The sequence below is a fragment of the Sceloporus undulatus genome, chromosome 1 (genome assembly GCF_019175285.1).
Source record: "Sceloporus undulatus isolate JIND9_A2432 ecotype Alabama chromosome 1, SceUnd_v1.1, whole genome shotgun sequence".
In the NCBI taxonomy this organism is placed as follows: Eukaryota; Metazoa; Chordata; class Lepidosauria; order Squamata; family Phrynosomatidae; genus Sceloporus; species Sceloporus undulatus.
This window is the reverse complement of record NC_056522.1, coordinates 152963807-152986810: the sequence shown is the minus strand read 5'-3', so window position 1 is coordinate 152986810 and position 23004 is coordinate 152963807. Positions and strand designations below refer to the sequence as shown.

Genomic DNA, 23004 nt, shown 5'->3' with positions numbered 1-23004 from the left:
TTCATGCATTTCACACATGAGCAAATCTTTGTCAGTTGTTAGGTTGGAATATATCATGTCCTATATCATCTGCTCCCATTATATCACAATAAGGCTGCTTTTGTCTAGTAATTTTATTATAGCTGTCTAGCCAGAGTGCTTCATTGCATTACACAAGGCTTTCCTTTATTTTGTGGGTTAGTTTGGCCCTCATATAAACTTGGAGAGTGGAGGCTAAGGGATAAAACCAACTTGTCCCGCAAATTAGAGTTTTAACCTGACTGAAAAGGAAGTAAAGTAATATTGGTGTTGCAAGTAAGACCACAGATGGATTCTCACAAAACTCTTACCATGTTGTTTGGTACCAGTGACTGGATACAAAACAGTGCAATATTGCTTCTAGGAATAAGTGGGTTTCTTATGTGTTGAGAAAAGACATGGTTATTTTTACCCTCAGAGCAATCAAGGCATTATGCACTGATGTTCTCCTTTTGGCCTTCTGAGAACCTAGGCTGAAAGATGATGGCTTAACCAAAGGCTGAGTGGCCCTGGACAAGAATGGATCTGTGCCAGGCTTTTTCCAGGATTTAGCTTACACGGTGCAACCATGGAAATTCTCCTAGTCCCAGAGTGAAGAAAAGCATCGCTTCCCCACATAAAATGTTCTGTTCCAAAAGCTTGTGTAATTGTGGAAATTTTCCAGTCTCAAAACAGACAAAGTTGTGGTTTGCACTTCTTGATTTTAATTTACATAGATCTGACATAAGAATCTAATGTGATGTGTACATTTAAAGTAGTCCAAGGCAATGCTGGGAATCTAGAGACCAACTGCAGCAGATAGAATTGTCTAGCTATATCTGAAAAAGAAAGGCAAGATTTAGTTTTCCTCTTTACACAGGTGAGTGCCTACTAGACTGACCACATTCTTGCTCTTTTGCACATTACTCCCCCACAATTCAAGTGATTAAGCATTAGGCACTATGAGCAGGTTGCTCTAGCTAATGAAGACTTCTCATGGAATAGATGTAGCTATTAAATTAATATTTTTAAAAAGTGCCTTGAAATCCAGGAGGAAGGCTCGTATTTTGGTTACAATATTTTTAAAAAACCTTATGTATTAGGGGTAGTGCCAGATTGCTAGAAACTCTCTTTCCCTGACAAGCATACACTGGGGAAAGAAGCAGGTGACAGCAGAGTACTGAAAAGAGAAGAATTATGGTATAAGCTGTAGTCATTGTCATCTTATATGTCCAAAGGCAGCCTGCAAAAATTAAGATGGCATCAGTCACTCAACAGTTCTTACAGTATTTTGAAAGTGGCCAGCAACATCAGATGAGACCTGTGAACTTCAACATTTTCTCCAATGAACTGGGTCTTTACTCTGACTGCACATTATAAAACTGCACTCACAATTTGTTTTGTGATTGAATATATATAGGCAGTTTTTGATCAGAGGCTAGTTTTTATGTTATCTGGAGTGAGAGGGAAAGACTATGTTCTTTTCAGAATTAAACCACCTTAGAGTTATCATCTGTTAAAGAGATGGAAGTGCAGCCCTGATTGTAAGCTAAAATACCATTTTAGGTACAGTATGCCTGGGTCATACACAGGCACGCTTTACACGGACTTGAGCTTATGTGCTCAAGCCACGGGGTGCGCGTGGGGCGGAAGGTGTGGCGTGTCCCATTCAATTGAATGGGTGCGTGCTCCCGTTGCTCCCTGTGCACCGCCATGCCGCCACACACGAGCCCCATTGTTTCCAATGGGGCTTGAGCATAGGCGGAATTTGCCTTACGCGGAGGGGTCCAGAACGGATCCCCCACGTAAGGAGAGGGCGGACTGTATTTACTAAAAGGTCCTATAGCAAATCATGCCAGAAATATCCCTAGAAGTCAAGATGACTAGACTATCATACTTTGGACACATCATGAGAAGGCATGAATCATTGGAAAAGACAATAGTGTTATGAAAAGTGGAAGGAAGTAGAAAGAGAGGAAGGCCACATGTTAAATGGATGGATTTTATTAAAGAGACCACGAATATGAATTTGCAGAAGCTGAGCAGAGCAGTAAAGGATGGGGGGAGGGGGGGCTGGAGATGTCTTATCCATAGGGTTGCCATAGGTCGAAATTGATGTGAAGGCAGTTAACAACAACAATTTATTTCAGCATACCCACCATCCTTATACACTTGTTAATTAAGTTCTGAAACCTACCTAATTTTTTTGTATGCCCAGCAGCTTAATTTATTCAGGATGAAGAATCAAGACTGGTCCAGCCACAACATAACCATGGCGAATAGGAAGAGTTTCAGAATGCTGATCTGAAGTATTACAAACAATATTAGTCAAACAATAATATTGCAAACAATATTAGTCAAATATCCCTAGAATTAAGGGACAGACATTTACTAGCATGTTCAGTTGTAAATGTTGCAAATTATATTTTGGTGACTGATGTGATAAGGCAAACTATCTCACCGTATCTAACAATCAATGAATGGATGTACCCAGCTTTCAGTGTAACACCTACCAAGGTTCCTTCTAGAAATGCATTCTTTAAAGAGATTGTCATTAACAGGCACGCAAGGAGAATTACTGACTGTGACTGTACAGTGGAAATATACCTGGAGAGGAGGTGGGGATGGAGAGAAGAGGAAACAGAAGGATCTTTTGTTAAGTTGCTGTAGAATACAGCAAGCAGAAGCCTGTCTAACATGTATCCCCAAACTGGTCATATTGAATAAACCTTATTCTCATGGGGAAAGAAGAACTTTCCTGTATTGCTATTAATACGAAAAGTCAGACAGCTAATTCTGTTTAGCGCTGCAGCCTTAGATACATTTTCTTTAAATGTTGGATGTAGTAACATACCACCTTCTGGCATTTCAAAAGGGCTGCTTCAAAGTAAAACATTTCCAACCAGTGCTTAGGAAAAGAAAGTTCTTTTCTCATTGTTGGCTAACCATGTATTGTGGATTGCCAGATGCTTGACAACCTTCTTTTGTAGTCTGAGGCAAAGAGACAGACAATCATACCAGGTTTATTGCATTATTGGTAGACTGTGTTTGACTTCATGAGTTTACAGTTTGTCCAGTCTAGGTTTAGTATCTACATCACTCTGAACTTTAGAAAAAAAAATCTCCCAAGTAATGCTAATAAGAACATATATTTTTGTTAGACATTTGCCACTATTTTGAAATCTGTTCTGCCTGTACTGGTACTTTTCATAGTTCTTTTACCTGTGGCACTTCTGTGACTTTCACTGGACATCAGGCTTACATGGTTTGTACAACACAGAATGGAATCTATGTGAATTTCCCCTGAAGTGTAATACTGGCCATCAAACAGCTGATAGTTTTCAGATGAGGCATTTAGAGTGGGCCCTTGGTATTCACTGAGGTTTGGTTCCAAGACCTCTGTGGATACCAAAATCTGTGGATGCTCAAGATCCATTAAATACAATGGCATAGGGAAATGGTGGGTTGGTTGGTTGTTTTGTGCCTCCAAGTCATTTTTGTCTTATGATATCCCTTCTATAGAATGGAAAAATCAAGGCCTGCTTTTTGAAATTCATATGTTTTTTAAAAATATTTTCAAGCAGTGGGTGGTTGGATCCGTGGATAAAGAATCCATGGATATGGAGGGTGGAATGTATTATGAAGATGCCCCGTCCCATAAAAAGGTAAAGGTAGTACTTTCACATGATTGTCTACTCGTAATCGACTGTAGGGCCCCATACACTGAATTTTAGGGCTGAAATAACATTGTCATTCTGTAAATCCTATATTCCTCCCCTTTCCCATTTTTAAATTAAAACAACCCCTTCCTCTTTTTTTAAAATAAATGAAGAAAAGAATAGGTTCATAATCCCTTCTGAGTTGTAATGCTGTGCTGTCTGTCAGAAAGTACCAGTTATCACCTAATTTATGAAAGTTTGAGAAAGTCAGAACGCTTGATAGCCTTGGCTGAAGAGCAGGGTAATAATAATAATAATAATAATAATAATAATAATAATAATAATAATAATAATAATAATAGTAATAATAGTAATAATAATAATAATTGAAGCACCCCTCATGATTATGAACGCATTGTGTCAGATGTGGAGATTATACCACAAAACCACATTTTCCATTCCCAGCCCCTAATTTGGTTTATACCTCTCTTGGAAGAAGAATCAGCACCTGTATTCCCACTCTTTTAAAGTGATTAGGATATTTCACTCTGTCACTTTTAAACACTGGATAGAAGTTCACAGACCCATGGGTTTTGTCCTCACATCTGTTTGGGAGAGGAGAGAAGTGTCATTAGTCATTTATCACATTCACCTGATTAAAATGATTGCAGAAGGTTATGCAGTTCTGCTTGCCCATTTGCAATGAATTTCCACCGGGGAATACTGTCGAATTCTTCAGACTCGGTTATCCAACAATTGTCCAAGTCCAGTTCAGCATCAGAAGCTTCATCTTTTAGTTGAACTTCAAGAAATATAGGCTCCCATAAGTATTTGACAGCTATTGAATGTGTTCCATAAGTTTCTGCGAAAGAGTCATCTGTGTGGGAAAGTTGAAAATTAAAATTTGGGGGTTAGAGTATAAATTGGGGTGTGAATTACATGTGGGACATCCAAGTCCAAGGCATTATACTAGGTCCAAGAGGACCAACAACTTGCCTACAGCGACTGGATGTCCCTTCATATTACATGATATACCTTACAAGGCTGCTACATTAGTTCTTTATGACCACTGACGAAGATGTTCAGTCGAAACGTGTTTGGTCTCTGTTTTGTATTTCCCAACTGTAATGGGCGCACTGGTTATCCCTTTTAATTTATTCTTTGTTGTGTACTTCCAAATTATATGGGCATACTGTGCTATCTCTTTTTATTCCATATTGAGAGGCACAGAGGAATTTATCTGCCAGTGCACTGGTATTTTGTGTGCTTGACCTTTTTATGGGATTTGCAGTTCCCAAGCCTAGTACTGATTGGCAATATTAGCCTTGTGTCTGTTAGGGCTTGGCTCACAGGCCAGAACAAGCCTTTTTGTGCTTAGGATAGCTTTGTAATTTTTTTCATCATCTTTTTAGCATTTCATTGCAACATATTGTTTTAATAAAACTGCTGTGTACTTACCATTTTTATCCCCCCCCCCTAAACTTTTTGTCCACTCATGTGTGAATCATATGGCCTTCCATATATTACTAAACTTCAACTCTCAGTATTCCTCACCATTAATTATGCTGGCTGGGGCTATTGGGAGTAGCAGTTCAACAACAGCCAGAGGGCTATATGATTCCCACTACACCTCTGGCATAAAAGGTTAATATCAAGCTTTTGTTTTAGAGTCACTTATCCTCCTTTAGGAGAATCTTACCTTTGAACACATTTGCAATTACATTCGGAGTTTGTCTTGCTCTTCTAAAACCTATAAAAGAAGAAATCACCTCAGACTTTGTTTTTAAAACCAAAAATAGAAAAGATGCAACATTATACTTGCAATCATTTGCACTTGCCAAATTTGCCTACCTGCCGTGTTTGATCTTGTAATTATTGGACCATAGCCAGAAGGTTGTGATATTTCAGATGAAGAGCCAAAGATAATGGCTGTTTGTGCTACTGTCTCTTTGAGTGGGTAGTAGCACAATATAGTTAGCCTGGAATGGAAGGATACTTTTAGTTTGTAAGTGATTCCAAGGATGAAAACAGTACAGATCTAATGACTCTTACCTGTATTCTGGGTCTCTTGTGATGGTCGGTGGTCCCTGAACTGGAAGAGTCTCTTTTTCAAAGGATATTTCATTTTCATAAATAAGACGGTTGTCTTCAAACTGTATTGGGGAAAACAGTTTCAAAGATACTTGAAGACAAGATGCTTTCCATCTTTCCTTCTCCACATCTACCTTGTCAAATTACTTACCTTCACCAAAGTTCCACAAGTAGAAACGTGAAACTGGAAGAAAGCTCGTTCTTTGGTAAACTCTTTTGGCTTACAAGTGCTGTCCTTCAGTCTTGTTTTGCCCATGTCAATAGATGGAACTGTCTTCATAAGAGCAGATACAGTTACTGTCCCATTAGGATAGCATACTAGAAGAGGAAGAAGATGACAATAAATTAGAACACAAGATCTGTCCCATATGTAAATGCTTTGTAAATATGCAGATGTCCTAAACAGGGCATAGAATAAAGCTCACCTACAAATTCTGGGAAGTAAAAACTGCACGTAATGGAGAAGATATCCACAGTCTCCATAGTGATGGTCTTTTTCAGGGTAAGATCAAATCTTGCTTGGATTCTTTCAAATGAAACTTCCTTTAAAACCACAAGAGGCACATGTGTGTTAGACTTAACTTCTCATTTAAAAATTTCTTGGCACTAGCAAAACATTAGGCATTTGATTCCTTGTTTTAAAATGGTCTAGCGGGTTACTTCACATACCCAGTTCTATAAAATAAACACTGTGGACACTTTTGATGCTTAGCAAAACTCTTCTTTTACTAGGTTTGCTATTTACAATTTGCATTAATATTTGTAAGAATCCACTAAAGATGACTAGGAGATATAGCCAGTAATATACAGAAAGTCACAGATTGAGGACATTACTACATTGGCCTTTTAAACTACAATTACACCAGGCTTTTGGCACTGGCTTTGGCAATCAATACTCATCACACTGGCTTTGGCAATACTCATCACACAATTATGCCTCCCAACCTGTCCCTTTTCATTGACTGGGGGAACGTGTCAATGACCTGACAAGCATACAAGTCCCCAGGTACGAAACATCACTCCTAAGGCAGCTGCACAATTGCCAGTCATGTAGTGTCACTGTCCTCTCCTTCTGTTCTCCCTCAGTATTCTCAAGCATCCTGTTTGCCTTTATTTTCTTTTTAAAAACTTCAATTATGCTAGCAGAGCGCCAGAATTGTGTGAAAAATGTAAACAAACAAACAAAAACTGTAGATATGCTTGGTAGGACATAAGGCAAGGAAGTGGGGGTTAAGGAGAATCAGGAAGAGAGTGCAATGGGGGCAACAGCAAATGAGAGGACATGAAGTCATGACTGCATTGAAAATGCTTCCATTTTATTTTTACTATTGTGGCTGCAGTGGGAATAGGGCTCCTATGGTAAAGTCCATAGTGAAATGTGGGAAAAAGCAAACAGTGTGGCATCAGAGTCTTGCCTAACAGTTCCACTGATTCTAGGTATCAAGACAGATATCTGTAATCCTTTGACCCAAAGCCTACCACATTCAAACCCTATAGTTTATACATACCACTACTCTGACCTAAAGTTAGTGAATTCAAGGATATAGTTGTGCTAGTCTGGATCAATATGCAAAGGATCTTGTAGCACCTTTGTAACTAAAGAAATTGCATCTGATAGTAGATTTAAGTATATGAAAGATGATGGTATTAACTTCTTTCTCTCAGTCTCAAAAGTGCTAAAAGATTCCTTTGCAAACTGACGTTAGTGAGCTATACTCATTAATATCAACAAGTCAATATGTTACAGTTAGGGGCAGCATGGTTCCCCTGTGCATTTCTCCACATGTAGGGTCTACAAAAGCACATAGCTAAAATTTCCTCCAAATTGTTACCCCAAAAGGTGGAGGGAATTGGGGTTCCCACCAACAGTGAAAGTCTCTTCTTGATATTTGAGGGAATTTTTTTAGCTTAACAGAAGGCCTTTGCAAGGTTGGGCAACTTAAGAGATCTTTTACACTGCAGTATACCAGTACTAACGGCAGAGAGATTCTGGTTTTGATGAATTAGAGTTTTATTTAGAAATGTGCAAAGGTGCATGCAAACACACAAAATCAATGCAGCTTCAAGAACCATACAGAGCTAACTGAAAGAAAGATATGAAAGGTTGGATAGTGAGAAATGGAGAGTTAGAGGATGTGACAATTACCAGTACTGAAGAGGTAGTTCCACAGAAGATGGAGATTGGCTCACCAGGGTCTGAGGGCTATACAGAGAGCGGAGCTCTGCTGTGTGTGTCAGAGCTTTGGTCTGTAGCAGCAAATTGGCTATACATGGGGCTGATATTTATACCTAACTTCTAGCCTTGAGGGGTATTTAGTACTATTCTGCAATGTAACAAAGATATCCGAATGACTGATGGCTTTAACTTTAGAGTAAAAAAAATTGACTGGATTTGAGACAATCCCTGGATGGATGGATGGATGGATGGATGGATGGGGAAGGTGAATAGGGACACAGCCTGCGGTGAGAAAGAAATAGGCTCTTTAACTGATTTATGATGGGACTCATAAAATGAGAGATGATATGCTGAGTGTCTGGGGGAGGACAGAGTGATCAGTAAACTCATTAAACTTTAGTGCTATCTAACATCCTCCACATGTTTTCGTGTCAGTGTGCCTTTCCTGTGGGAAACTTCCTAGTGTTCCAAAGATCATCACGACCTTTTAAAAACATGCTTGGCTCTAGATATCAAAAGATGAAAATATGAAACCCTATATTCAATATGGGTGGTGTAGGGTATGGTAACAAACTGTAACACATTGTCTTGTCAACATTACTGAGCATAATTCACAGTGGGACAGACTGCCACAAGGGATATATTGTGGAGTCTGGATGTAACAGACTTCAGTTCAAAATTTTATGGAGATGTAGTGTTGATTATTGAAATCAGTAGAACCATTAGCAAAGGACACCAAGATCTCTGCCATTATCTCTCCCTCTCATCCGAGTCCATATTTGAATACAAGTCCCATGGTTCCTTATCAGTATCTGTTGTGGAACATGTGGAGGGTGGGAGAGTGGAGATAGAGGACACTGATCTTGGTTATACTGTAGAAAGGTTTAATTTACTAGCATTCACTTCAACTGGTATCTGAAAAATTGGAATGGTAAGATAATGTACCTCATAGATAATCCCAGTAGCAAAGAGAGGAACTTGTAATACAAGATGAGTGTCATTTGTAGTGAGAAAATATCCATCTGAAAAGGCAGTAGCTTGATTTAAAGGCTTATTGCCTACATAAAGGCGCCAATATTTGTACATGTCACTGGTTGGAATAGCTAAATACATGTTTGCTTTGTCACAATACCCAATGCCTTCTGGCAGTACTGTGGAAGAAAAAGGCAAAGAGAGAAAGAGAGAGAGAGAAATTATAAAGTAACTCTCCCAAAATATGCTATACAAGGATGTGTATAAACTTTAGGAGATCTTTTAATTTTAAGCCCCCTAAATATGAAGACATTTGACTTTCAGATGGGAGGACTTTTGTTTGTCAACACTAAGATGACCTATATGAACAGTCTTCAACTGGTGGTTCTATACATGATCAAATTCTTGGTTATGTCCCAGGCAGCTTTCATAGCTAGGTATTTGAGGAAAAAGTGAGACACACAGACATAGTTTAGATCAGTGGTCCCCAAACTGTGCTCTTTAAGGGATTTTGAACTTCAGCTCCCAGAATCCCAGACTATGGGCCAACATGACTGAGGCTTCTGGGAGCTGAAATCCAAAATCTCTTAAAGGGCACAGTTTGGGGACCACTGGTTTAGATGCAGACCACATACCGAAGGTTATAGTGGAACCTAGGGCTAAAGTGGGAGATGAGAACATGCAGTCTGCCAGATCTTGTTTGGTTGCAACTTCCATCAGCTGTAGCCCCCAGTCACCAGATGAGAATGATGGAAGCTGCAGTCCAACAATAACTAGAGAGCCATATGTTTTTCTCCTCTGGACAAATGGATGGAAATTCCGACTCTACAGCTGGGTGATTATGGCTAAACAGTGTAATTAAGAAATAATATTTGCTTTTTATTTAAAGGCATTTGAATATAGACTGTATATGACAGTACTGTATATCATTAAAGTTTTGACTGAGATTTATTTTTTTAAAGCTGTTCATATGGTTCATTGGCTCACCAACATAGTGTCACCTTTATCTCTGAAGTGCAACAAAAAGTAATAACATTTTAATAATGAAATAACAAAAAGTGATAACACAGAGATTGGCATCCATGATACATTAATATAACCAATACTAATTGGTGACTTACCAATATCTGCAACTACGCATTCTACGTCTGCAAGATGGTGGTATAGCTTCTTCTCAGGACCCACATTCAGTGTGTAGTTCACATAGAGGGAATATTTAGTTTCATTCTTGTTTATATACTTTTAAAAAAGTGTTAAAATCATGAATTTGATAGTATTAGCTACAAAAAAAGACTGTTTCTTTTTTTAAAATCTTGTATATGCTATTTTGGCTGAAGAGCAGGGTATAAATAAATGTTGTTGTTGTTGTTATTATTATTATTATTATTATTATATCAATTTGGAAGTACAACAGCAATAAGATCATGACCATCAAACCACAAGACTGTCTTCTACCATTTTAAACAACATTGTAGGCATGTCTCCTTCAAGAGGAGAAAAGCTTTGGGAATATTAAACTAGGTACGATTTTTTAGAAGTTAGAGGTTAACTGGTCATGGCACACAACAACTTTCCCCAAAATATATGGGACTTCATTTCCCATCATCCTCTACCAATGCAGCCATTAACTAGTCTGTCTAGAGATTATGCAAGTTGCAGCACCAAAAAAAGTAATATGTAGGGCACTAGGTTGGGAAAGAAACAGAAATCTTTTGAGAGAACAAATTCAGCATGATATACTCAATGAGCGTCTGGTAGGCCTAGCTCCAAGACAGGCCTATTTTCTGCATGGTTGCCTAACAATGCAATGATCTCCTGCTGTCGCACTAACATTGCTACTATTGTGAATGATCAAGTACATGCATATTTACTGAATCAGGTTCATTAAGGATAGAAAAATATTTCTGTAGATTAAATCCCATGATAGCTTCATCTTAAGCATCACCATAACTTGAAGGTACACAACAATATACAATGTCTGTTATGGCACGAATATTTCAAGCATAGAGCCCCAGCTGCATTACCTCTTTCTGGACAATGGGATCATCAAAAGGTACTTCCAGTCTAAAACCTTTTGTTCCGTTAGGAAAGGAAATATCAGAAATCTTGTAGCCCTTTTGTTCTGCTTCTTTGAGAGTTAAAGGTATGCCTCCTATTGTAAGTGTTACCAGAGTGACATCAGGAAGGAAGACTCCCAACAGGACATCAAAGAGTCGCATTGATGGAACGGTGTCTGTAAAGACAAAAGGGAATTTGTGAACAGAAAGTCACAAGGATTGGTAGAATATAGTTGGTTTTTTTTAACAGAAGTCTTAGCATTCAGCTGTACTTTGAATATGCAATACTCTAAATAAATATTATTATGATTATTATGTTTTTATAACTGGTGGGAAGAATAGGGATTTGGGTATTTTTAATGTATACCTTTTTAAACTGTATTTGTTTTAATACTGTAATTCACTTGGATTCCCTGCAATTAAGCGGAATATTAATAATAATAATAATAATAATAATAATAATAATAATAATAATACAAGAACAACATTCCATAAAATAACTCCCATTTAATAATATTTTGGGGCAAAGTAGCTGTTTTTCTGTAAATTGAGCTATGTGTCTTCTGTCATTAGATTAAGTAAATCTACAACTATAAACTACAGGGAACATCTAGTAGAGGTAGGACCAAACATTTTCCTTGTAAAAGGAAGGATATTCTTTAAGCATACTTTTGGATATACTATTAGATATTGTTGTCTATAGAGAAACATGATTGTAGCCTCCACTTTTATCTCTTAAGAACAGAGATCAAAAACCTATTTTCAATAAGGGATTAACCTTCATAGGTCTTCCTGGGGAACACTAACATGTTTTGCTTTTATGAGATGTATGTTATTTTTACAAGTCATCTTCCATCTAATTCTGCACCTTAGCTGTTCCAACTTACTATTGACTACTGTTGGTATTTGTGGCATGAAGGGTGTAGTGATTGGTTTAATCACTGTATACTTGGTCAGCTGCCAGTCTGTATCTGTCCAGGCATGTTCCAAAAATAAGTCAATACTCCATGTCATTCCATAGACACCACTGGATACAGTGCTCTGAGGGGAAAGGAACAGAGATGGAAAATAATATGTTACGATGTGAACTTACATCAAGTGGGACTAATTACAGTGAAAACCCACAGTAACAATGAACCTCTCATTTGTTGTTGATAACTGCCCTCAAGTCAACCTGATTTCATGGCAACTTTGTGGATGAAACATCTCAAAGACTCCCTGTCCTCTGCTCAGGTCCTGCAGGCTCAGGCCCATGGCCTCCCTGACTGAGTCCATCCATTTGGCATACGCCTTCCTCTCTTTCTCTTGTCCTCTACCTTTCTTAGCGTCATTGTCTTTTCTAATAATTCATCCCTTCTTATGGTGTGACCAAAGTATGACAGTCTTAGTTTGATCATCTTGGCTTCCAGGGAGATTTCACACTTCATCTGTGCAAGGGCCCATTTATTTGTCTTTTTGGCCATCCACGGGTATCCTCAGCATTCTTCTCCAGCACAGGTTTTGTTGTTTGTCCAGCACCAACAAGGGCCTTCTATGTAGCCCTAAGGAGACCCATAACCAGGTTTCTTCTTTCCATGTGTCAATTGTTGTTGTGCATTGTCTCCATCTTTTTAAAATTTCATCATGGTCATGTATTATGATCATAGAGTATCCCCATCCCTATCGGTTTAAATTCTCTTTGAGTTTCTGAATCTTGTGGAAGAGGTCTCTTGTTCTTCCTTTTTTGTTGCTGGCTTCTATTTCTTTGCATTATTTGTTGTAGCAGTTTTCTTTAACCTTGAGCAGTAACTGTTGGACTTTAGTATTCATAGCTCTGATTTTGTGCCTGTTTTTCTTTTCTTATGCTTCTTGTTTTCCTTTGACTGCTTGAAGTGTTTTGTCCATCATCCATTGTTTCTTCTCTTCCTTTTTGGCCACTGATATCATCTTTCTGCATTTCTCTTTGACTATTCCCTTGACTTCTGTTCATATATATATATATATATATATATATATATATATATATATATATATATATTTGGTTCCCAGTTGACTCGGCCTAATATTGCAAAAGTATTTCTCCTTTTTTCTTTACATTCTGTTGAATGTTATCCAGAGCATCATGGTGATTGATTTGGTGTTCTTCTTCAACTTTATTCTAATTTTGGATATTAATAGGTCATGGTGTGTCCTGCAGTCTTTGTATGGCTTCAGCTTTGCTGCAAGAATGGAGCTTCTTCGTGTTCTGTTACCTATTATGTAATCCATTTGTTTTTTGTGTTGACCATTCAGTGATGTCCATGTGTACAGTCTCCTCTCCAATTGTATGAAGAAGGTATTTGCTGTAATACTAAAGTCAAAACATATGGTATTTGCTTGCAATGTGCTGCATCATCTTTGTACCACTGAACTGTGTTTAACAATACATTCACTATTTAGGCAAGTAACCACAGGTATTGAACACTAAGACTATCTTTACCAGTTCAAAGGCTTAGAATTGTGACACTACGTCTGGAGGAAAAACTGGGTTCATCCAAGATATCTTACATTGCTTCTGATGAATATACCAGCAAAAATACCTCTACAGGGAAGAGAATTACAAATTATGCCTCTCTGTTCAGGCATGCTGTGGTACACAGATCGCAAATTATTTAGAGCATTTTGATCCACTTTAGTGGTGGAACGTGGGTAAAAAAATGAACTCTCGGGTTGGATGGGACCAGGCCATTTAAGGCTTCATAGGTCCTCACTAATGCCAGGAAGACTTTAGTTTTTACAACAATATTAACATGAATGCAGTCACATCCTGGAATCATGTGCTCTGAATGCCCCAACTCCTTCAGAAGGAAGACTGCAATCAATGTTGTACAGAAACAAAGGTTTTATAGGCCAACTCATCCTACACTCCAGCTTGTAACATCATGGGATCTGAATTCACATACATTCCCCAATGCATACAGAGCATATTTTGTGATTTAGCAGATATACCTGTCCTAATCTGACAGAGTTCTTTCCCCCTCAGTGTCTGTAGACAGTGAGAACAAGTGTTGAATTTTGCTCTCCCCCCCAGCATTATTAAATTTGGATGAAGAGCAAAGTTTGCAGACTGTCAACACAAATATTAGTCTACTTTTGCCCTATAAACTTTCATAGTGCATATTACCTTAAATCTGCCCCCAGATGCTCCAATTGGGATTTTTATCCCAGTGTGTGTGTTATTATATTCCAATTTATAGTTGAACTTTGTAGGGTCTTCTATTCTTTTCCCTCCAACTCCCATTGATATATTAAGGGACCTGAAGGTTTGTTGTTGAAGGACCAATCTAGGAATCACAGTTGGCACAGTCCATCTTATGACAGCATCTGTGAAGCTGGTACCATCTGTTGATTTATAGAAGTAGCAAGATTCAGATCACTGGTGGATAAAATCAAGATAATTTACATATTATATCAAGCAGGTACTGTTTTAATATTTATGAATCACTTTGCTAAATTTTGCCAAGCTAGCCAAATCTCATGCCATGGTTTCTAAAGGGAAATTGCAGCAAAAACAACCAAGTCGTGTAGTACCTTAAAGACAAACATTTTTACGGTCAGATAGGACCACTGCTAAGGTAATTATCCCTGTCTGTCCTTCTGCGTTGCAATTGCCTCTTATTTCAGTTTCTAAAACCCACCTGCCCTTGCAAATACATGTATATAACTGGCCAGCAATTTGAGGTGACATTTTACATATCTGAAAAAGGTGAACAGTGCCCACAACAGATGATTCATAAAAGAATTGGTTAGCTGTAAAGGTCTCACAAGAGTCTTTGCTGCATTCATGGTAGCTAGCTCTGCTGGCAGAGGTTTTTCAAAGAATGACCAGCTCTTACAGGGGCATTCAAGTAAGTCATGTATTTTGGAATAAATCAGAAATACTTGCCAACAGGGCATGATACAGTGGTATCAATCATGAGGAGAAGCCATCTTTGTTTGTACATGGAAGTGGAACTGACTGTGCTCATAGTGACACCATCAACCTGTATGCAAAATATAAATGGTAAAGTCCTATCTGTCTGTCGACAACATGGTAAGGATTAGAAGAATTCCACCTTTCTAAAAACTCACCACTGAATGTTCAGATTCATTTGTGTAGTATGGAGATCGAAGGAAAACTCTTGTCAGTGTATTATTGAAGCTGTAGCCTAGTTTACTGGCATCACTCACCAATGTTGTCTTTCTCCCTGAAGGAGAATAGAATATCAGCTGCCATATCTGATAGGCAACTCTTTCTGTCTAAAGGGAAAAGAAATGATCAGGTTGACAAGAACATTAAAGCTTTGATGCCACAAAAAGATTATAGGGCAAACATGTACAAATTTATTCAGACACAGTAGATAGGAATCCATTTCTGTACATGTACATTGTGTCAAGCCTAAACCACAAACCTCTGTGTTACGAAGACACAGATTAGGTGTCTCCATCCCCACAAGACCACATAATCAGCAAAAAGAGTTGGGTTCATTAGGATGGGTTTGGAAGTCTGGAAAAGTGACATTTTTTGGATTACACCTCCCAGAAGCCATAGGGCAGCATGCTCAGTAACTTTTCCAAGATGAGGAATGTTTTGTTATGCAACAATTATTTTTTAGAGGCATACGATAAAGGTGGACTGTCACTTAGTTGTGGCTATGAATGATTTATGAGAAGTAGAGATAAAAACAAGCAGTGTGATTTTCTTTCATGGCAACCCAAATCAGTTGCCTGAGCCAGATGTCTAAATTAGTTACTTTCTTCAACATTTAGGTTTGGTCCGGAGCTTAGAAAAGTGGATGTTGTGTATGAGTGTGTAGAACCATCACTCTCAGATTCTCTCAGCTTGCTATGGTGGCAGAAATAATTCTGGGAGTTGTAGTCCCAAAGAGTACACAATTTCTGAGGACCATGGTTTGTCTTATTAAACAAGAGTTTATCTTTTCAAGTAGGGATGTACTTGGCTATAGGTTGACCTCATGTATAAGTCTAGGACAGGTGTTGAGGTCAAATTTATGGATTTTGATATGACCCATGGATAAGTCAAGGATAAAACCTAGAGATGTATAACAAAGGATAATCTTGAACTAAAAATTTCCTTTCCACCTAACTATTTCACTGGAAAATAGTTGTGAGACTTTTGTAAGGTTTTGTATGTACAGCACCTTGGGCTACTTTGGGCACAGTGGCATATAAGCAATTTAAACAAGTACATATTAGCTTCATCCCATAACAGAAGCACACACTCTTTGAGCATACAGTTTGATTTCAAAGATGCTACAAAACTTCAAAAATGACTTTCTCCAAGGGGAGAAGGAGGCAACATGCAATTAAGAGTCTGAGGCCCCATACAGACAGGCCAAAATAAAGCTGCTTTGAGTCACTTTGGAGGTATGCTGTTTAAATTATGCATGCATACTAAGTGTTCGGAAGTTGCATCAAAGCTGTGCTCCAGTTCTTACGACTGGATCGTGGCTTTGGTGTGGTTTCTGGCTTCTTAGGATGCATGCATCATTTAAACAGCATACCTCCAAAGTGACCCAAAGCAGCTTTATTTTGGCCTGTCTGTATGGGGCCTGAGTCACATTTAATACTAATCTAGCTAATCTTTTCATTCTCATTGGCCTGTTACAGACTGCCAAAATAAAGCTGCTTCGGGTCTCTTTGGAGGTATGCTGTTTAAATGATGCATGCACCCTAAGAATCCGGAAGCTGCACCAAAGCTGCACTCCAGTGCTTAGGAATGGAGTGTGGCTTTGGCACGACCTCCGGACTCTTAGGACCCATGCATCATTTAAATAGCATACCTCCAAAGAGACCCGAAGCAGCTTTATTTTGGCAGTTTGTAACAGGCCATAGTGTTGTAAACTGTCATGGGAGAATTTAATGCCCATTAAATTGGAATATGGATCTATTATAAAAGTAATAACAGTCCCTCTCCTACCTCAGGAAGGGCCGACATCCATTTATGAGTCTCATCATCAGAAATCACAGGGACGTCACTCTTCACTGACACCTTGACATGGGATTAGAATTTCTTCAGTACAGAATTTAACAGGCTCTCAATGAAGTCCTAATGCATTCCTGCCTTGTACATTCTTTTTTAAAAGATAAATTAAATGGCTAACTATTTTCTATTCATTGTTCAGAGAGGGAAGGGTTACATTACTATCTAAGTTTACATTACAGGAAGCTACTAAACTGAGATTTACTCTTAGGTGCCGAGTGAGACCAAATTGGAAGAATTACCAGTCAAGAATTATTGGAAAGGGTGACCCAGCCCCACCCACTTTAGCAAAGCATTCCTCATAAATGGGGATTTTACCCCCCCCCCCCCCACACATGCACACTGATCAAAGCTCCCCAGCCTTTCTTTTTTACATTTGTCCACAGATCTCCTACATAAAACAGACTTAGTAGTAGCAAAGACAGGGCCAACATAGCCAAAAACTCCCCATCCCAGGTTGTATATAAATTTTTTGTGTTACCTTACCTCCATGTAATTTTCTTCACACACAATCTCCCGTGGAGCCCATGGGAAGTAATGACAGCTCATGATACGCTGATAAGTTGTAGATGCTCTCATGTCTTCAAATGATGACACTTTGATATTTACAGTAAGAGAGAACTTTTCATCCCTCTGTAATTATTTAGAACACAACTGCAGTTTGTATCTTCATGCAAACAGAAGCTATTTCAAGAATCCACAGAACTTCTGTGCACATTTATCACAGAGCTTGGGAAACTTACTTCTTTAGACTGCAATATGCAGAATCCAGCAGCCAGCCTAATAGCCATACTGTAAGCTGTAGTCCCAACCTCACCCCCCTCGTAACTTTTCCAAACTCTAGTTTATCATTCTACAGCTCTTCTAGTGCTCCAGAAATATTTATATATTTATATAATGCATCCAAATAATTACCTTTAAAAAAAAAGTCAGTACAGCTTCTCCTTTACAATAGCATAGTTAAACATAGCATGTGCTAACTCAGGTTTGATTACTACTGCCTTCACAACTGTGGCTTTTCATCAGCTGTGCCCCTCTTTTCCACACCCTGAGCCCTAATCCTTGCTCCGATGCTAGGTCATACATTGTTCATACTAGAGTGCTTACTGATACATAGACAGCAGATGAAATATATGGGGACTGTGTTTCTCTGGATGTTGTTGGACTTCCAGAGAAGTGAATGGGGAATGTGTTTCTGTAGATGTTGTTGGACTTCATGCCCTATCATCCTTCACCATTGACTATGCTAGCTGTGCTGTAGTCAAAAACACTGAAACAGCCACATTTTCCACATGCTTGTTATCAAGCCAAGAACTGCTATACAGTACATATATTTATCCTGCTTTCTAGTGTTCAAATTGATCCAGTAATAAACTAAACTTTCTATGAGGCCCTGAGGATAATGGTCAACAAAGATGATTGTGACATTTTCAGAAACAACCATGGGTTTAACTCTGGTGACCAACCTCTTCCTTAAATGCATGAGGCTCCCTTCTATTTGCTATTCTGTCTTTAACACAGTGGCTCAGATCCATCATTGCTCTAAATCCAAGCAGCAGATTATGGTCTTTCTTTCTGGCCCCTTCCAGACTGCTACCCTCTGCCCTGCCACCCATACAACACAAAGAGCAGAGGAATAGACATCCAAGGGTACTTCACCTCATCACAAATGGAGTGCATCTAACTACAGTGTGGAGGAGAGTTCAACATTATTCATCTTCCTCACCCCTTTTAAAATAATCTCCCAGGCAGTTTCCTAACAAAAAACTTGTGATGGTAAAAAATGTGTATCTCAATTTAAAACCATTTAAATAATCAGTTTTTAAAATGAGAACCAGCCGCCTCCAGCATGACGTTCAGGCCACAACTTTCAATATTCTTGCTGTATCACCAAAGACAAAACTTACTTATCCTTGGTAAAATGGATACAGTACTTTAAGGTTAGCTTTAGTCACACTTTTATCAGCGTATTCTTTGGTTTCACCTCATTTGTAACATGACAACCAAGAAAAGAAGCCCGAAAGATCCGATTTCCCCACACATCTTCTGACAGGACATAGCCACAGCGAGCTTCCACCTCCTTGTCAGGCAAGACGGTGACACCTGAGTGATCTAGAGACACAGCAGAATGTTAACTCCTCTCAGAGACAGTAACTGGGCAGTTAGTTCAGCCAAATATTTCAACATGACATTTGGAAAATGATGCTTTCTTCTGTGATAGCTCAGCATTCATTACAATTCACAATATTAGATATTACAATACTTTAAGCCTCAAATGCAGTATTTGTGGCTCATTTGACCTCTGTTTTGGTTTTTAAGACATTGTTTTCAGTACCATGCTGTTCCAATTTAGTTGTTTTTCATTCATTGCGAGTCTCAACCAAGGATGGGCATTTTTGGAAACGGCAGATTAAGCTAACGGATTCTGAGATGGACTATTTCACTCACCATAAGCATTGTTTGTCTTACTATGAACAATAAAGATCCAGACACTCGTCTTATTCAACAGACATGGAAACACAGGATGGGTAATCTAAGGCACGGTACAGACCTCCCCAAAAGGGAGGCCTGCCGGTGCCTGTTTTTCCTCCATAGGGAAGCCACAGCCGCCAAAACGCGTGGCTTCCCTGCGGAGCTAAAAGAACCCATGAAAATGGTGTACTCGTGACATCACTGACGCAGCGCGACGTGCGGACACTATGCATCCGTCACGTCACAATGGCAGCGCCCGCATACATGGGATACCGCCATTGTTACGGTGCCATGCCATACCAGAGTAAGCCCTATTCATTTCAGTAGAATGTTACTTTCATAGCCATGCCACATTTATGAAGCGAAGAGACAATATTTTTCTGCCTCCTTGTCCAAAACAATGAATTACAACTCACCCATTATTTCTATCCTGAGGTGTTTTTTCTGCAAAAATGATTCATCCAATTTCATCCAAAACATACTGGAAAAACAGGCAGTTTCTATAAAACCTAGAAAGGGGGTTGAATAAAACTACAGTTAGAGTAGTAATATGAGATTGGTCATTTGGAATAAAGTCCATGAAAATAACTGGTGGATAATTGGTAGTCTTCCAGTCATTGTTGGACTTTGACTCAAACTAATCCCAAAGAATGGTCTAGCATGGTGGGAGTTGTAGTTCAGCAGAATCTAGGACATAGGTTCCACACCCTTGCCTTATATAATTCCACCAAGTCTGGTGGTTCATGGAGTAGGAATCAATCCATCTCACCAACCTGGGGGTGCCAGCACTTGTTGAATCCTCCCCGTTCCAGAATAGAATGAAATGAACAGCAGGATGATTCTACAATTGAGAAAATTGAGTGTTAAAAAACAAGAAACAGAACAGATCAGAGTTGTTGCAGGTTTTTTTTTTTAAGGACAAGCTTCAGACACTAAGTTACTGTACCTGCAGAGCCATTGTTTTGCACCCAGCATCCTTCCAAGGGATTGAAAGCAAGCAAAGTCCTCCAAACTCCACAAATTCTTTCCACAGTGTAGGTGCTCATTGACACAAAATAAACTAAGGAAAAGAAAACAAATGTTGAAAGAAGGATAGTGAGTCTTCTTTATAAAAGAAGGCAAAGCTTTGTTCCTCTTTGAATTTGAATTAGAAGCAGGTGCTCTAGTAGCTATTATTAATCATTGCAGGGGGTCTTGTAGATTTGAATTCAGTTCCCTGGACCAAAGTTTTGAATCAAAATTCTTGGCATCCCCCCCCCCCCCCTTAGTAAGATGGATCCATTGAATTCAGTGAGAGTCACTTACATAAGCTTAGTTAGGATTAATCAATCTCAAACATGTGTTTTTCACACCCCACATACAGAAATTAAACAGGCACAACTTTCCCAATTGTTTTAAATCATCATTCTAGTAAAACAAGAAGAATCAGTAGTACTTTGAGTGTTGGACCATGACTCTGGTGACCAGGTTTGAATCTCTGCTCAGCCATGGAAAACCACCAGGTGACATTGGGCAAGTCACATGCTCTCAGCCAGAAAGGAAGACAAAAGCTAACTCCCTCTGAACAAATCTTGTCAAGCAAACAAACAAACAAACAAAACAAAACATGTGATAGGTTTGCCTCAAGTGCCCCATACCTTAGAAATGACCTGAAGGCACACAACAACAAAAAGTAAAACAACAAGGGTGGACAACTTTGGGGCTTTCCAAAAGTGGTTGGGCTGGAACCCTTACTCAGTATAGTCAACAATGAGGGACCCTTGGAGTTCAAGTCCCAGCAACATCTGGAGGGCTTGAGTTTTGCCAACCCAGGAGTAAAAGCCGTGCTGTATCAGTTAAACATGGCATCTAAATTGCTTTAAAGATACAATACAGGAACACCACCAGTAAAATATTGGCTGAGCTAGCCCCATTCCTTGTTAGGAAGCCAATGGCTGGATGAAGATAATCAGCTGTTGAAAAACAAATTGTGTGGAAAAGGGTCCCTTTGTGTCCTCCAGCCATATGTTTTAAGTTCAGAGCTACCTTTCATCTGCTGTGGAGGACGGGTAATGCTGAGATTATGTGCATAGAGCCAGTGTGGTGTAGAAGCTTGAGCACTGGACTTTGACTCTGGTTGCTGACACATTGCAGATTTAATGCACCTTGATACCACTTTAACTATCATGGCTCCATCCTATAGAATCCTGGGATTTTTAGTTTGTTGCGGTACCAGAGCACTCTGACAGAGAAGGCTAAGTATCTCACAAAACTACAAATCCCAGAATTTCACAGAATTGAGCCATGGCAGCAGTGTCAAACTGCATTAATTCTGCAGTGTAGATGAAGTCCAAGGAGACTCCGGAAATCAAGGTTTGATTCCCTGCTGGGGCATGAAAACCTGGTGATAGGTTCACCTTAAGGTTGACTTGAAGGTGCAGAACAACAACACATACTCCCCAAGTGCATTAGAACACATAAGCCTTGTCTGCAATATTTTAGTCCAAAATACAATTATAACACAGTCTCTGCACATTTATTTTGATGTTATTCCTCTCTGTTTCACTGGAAGCTTACTCCATGGTAAGTGTATAAAGGATTGTAATTTTACATAAGAGTGGGCCATAACGTCAAGTAGATAAGCACTTGTAATGCTGCAATCCTAAATGTATTTTTTTGAAGTATAAAAAAGGGGAAGGAAAAAGTAGTCTAGTGGTACCTTTGAGATTATCTACTTTATTTCAGCATAAACTCTCATGGGCCCATTTTTCTGGATGCCTGGAGCACAGCCCAGACAGGCTAACATTTATGCACACGTGGCAGGGAATGGGAATGTGAAACCTAACACAAATGAAAAATATGCTAACACAGTGATGGGGTGAGAGATGTAAATCTTAATGAGGATTAAGATGTGCAAAAAAGACATAGGTGGGTAATACGTACATCCAAGTGTAGTTTAGCAAAGAAAGACATGTATAGCCGAGAAAAATTTAAGCTAAGAGAAAGGGCAGAAACACACAAACATACAGATAATCACTGGGAGGTAGATGCAAACAGTTGAGGGGGGGGATCTTGTTCAAAGAGTGTTTGAGAACATATAATAGAGAAATACATACTGGTTCCAGGAAAGCTGGTTCTGTAGAAGGCAGATACTTTTCTAGAAGAAGATAGGAGTCATAGTACACACAAATGACATGTGTGTGCTAGGAAGTAACTCCCACTGAATTCCAACTTACTTCCGAGTATACATCTTCCGAGTTTACTTCTGATTTACTTCCGAGTATACATCTTGGGCCTTGGCCAAAAGTAGCTACTTTCTGCCTTTTCTCCATTTAGATCTACTTTGTTAATTCTACTTTCTTTGAACAGTAGTGTTGCTTTGAAATCTGTGTTGCAATGAGGTGTTCAGAAACCTTTGCCCTGATGGAGCATAGGCTATTTTTAGGCCTCTGTTTGGAGACAGAAAAAGGCACAAACCAATGAATCCATGTAATCAGGGATTGAAATACAACATTTAAAAAAATCACATTGGGGTGTTATTTTCTTAGCTCTTTAATGTTTGTAACCACTGCCTTGAACAATAGAACTCTGTGGGTTTTT

The 23004-nt window shown here is 39.0% G+C and overlaps 1 protein-coding gene across 7 annotated transcripts; it reads right to left on the bottom strand.

The window, feature by feature from the left end:
• Window positions 1-702: 702 nt before the first annotated feature.
• On the bottom strand, window positions 703-22788 carry LOC121919136 (zona pellucida sperm-binding protein 2-like). Of its 7 annotated transcripts, none has more exons than XR_006101401.1 (24): window positions 22641-22788; window positions 20372-20485; window positions 20199-20266; window positions 19842-19934; window positions 18938-19065; window positions 17440-17586; window positions 16891-16962; window positions 15042-15209; window positions 14857-14953; window positions 14095-14312; window positions 11840-11993; window positions 10920-11128; window positions 10017-10134; window positions 8869-9074; window positions 6173-6290; window positions 5899-6065; window positions 5709-5809; window positions 5508-5635; window positions 5356-5406; window positions 4350-4533; window positions 4141-4261; window positions 2459-2604; window positions 2195-2301; window positions 703-836 (listed from the first exon to the last, which is right to left on the bottom strand). XR_006101401.1 is itself a non-coding variant. In XM_042445417.1 (24 exons), exons 2-23 carry the CDS (start codon window positions 20398-20400, stop codon window positions 2225-2227), a joined length of 2748 nt encoding a protein of 915 aa, XP_042301351.1. In that variant the 5' UTR covers window positions 20401-20485; window positions 22521-22788; the 3' UTR covers window positions 703-836; window positions 2195-2224. The 7 variants fall into 7 exon arrangements, 5 of the variants coding, with proteins under 5 accessions (XP_042301351.1, XP_042301350.1, XP_042301354.1 ...); XM_042445417.1 differs by having other exon boundaries at window positions 2511-2604; window positions 22521-22788; XM_042445416.1 differs by having other exon boundaries at window positions 2511-2604.
• Between the last annotated feature and the right edge of the window lie 216 nt (window positions 22789-23004).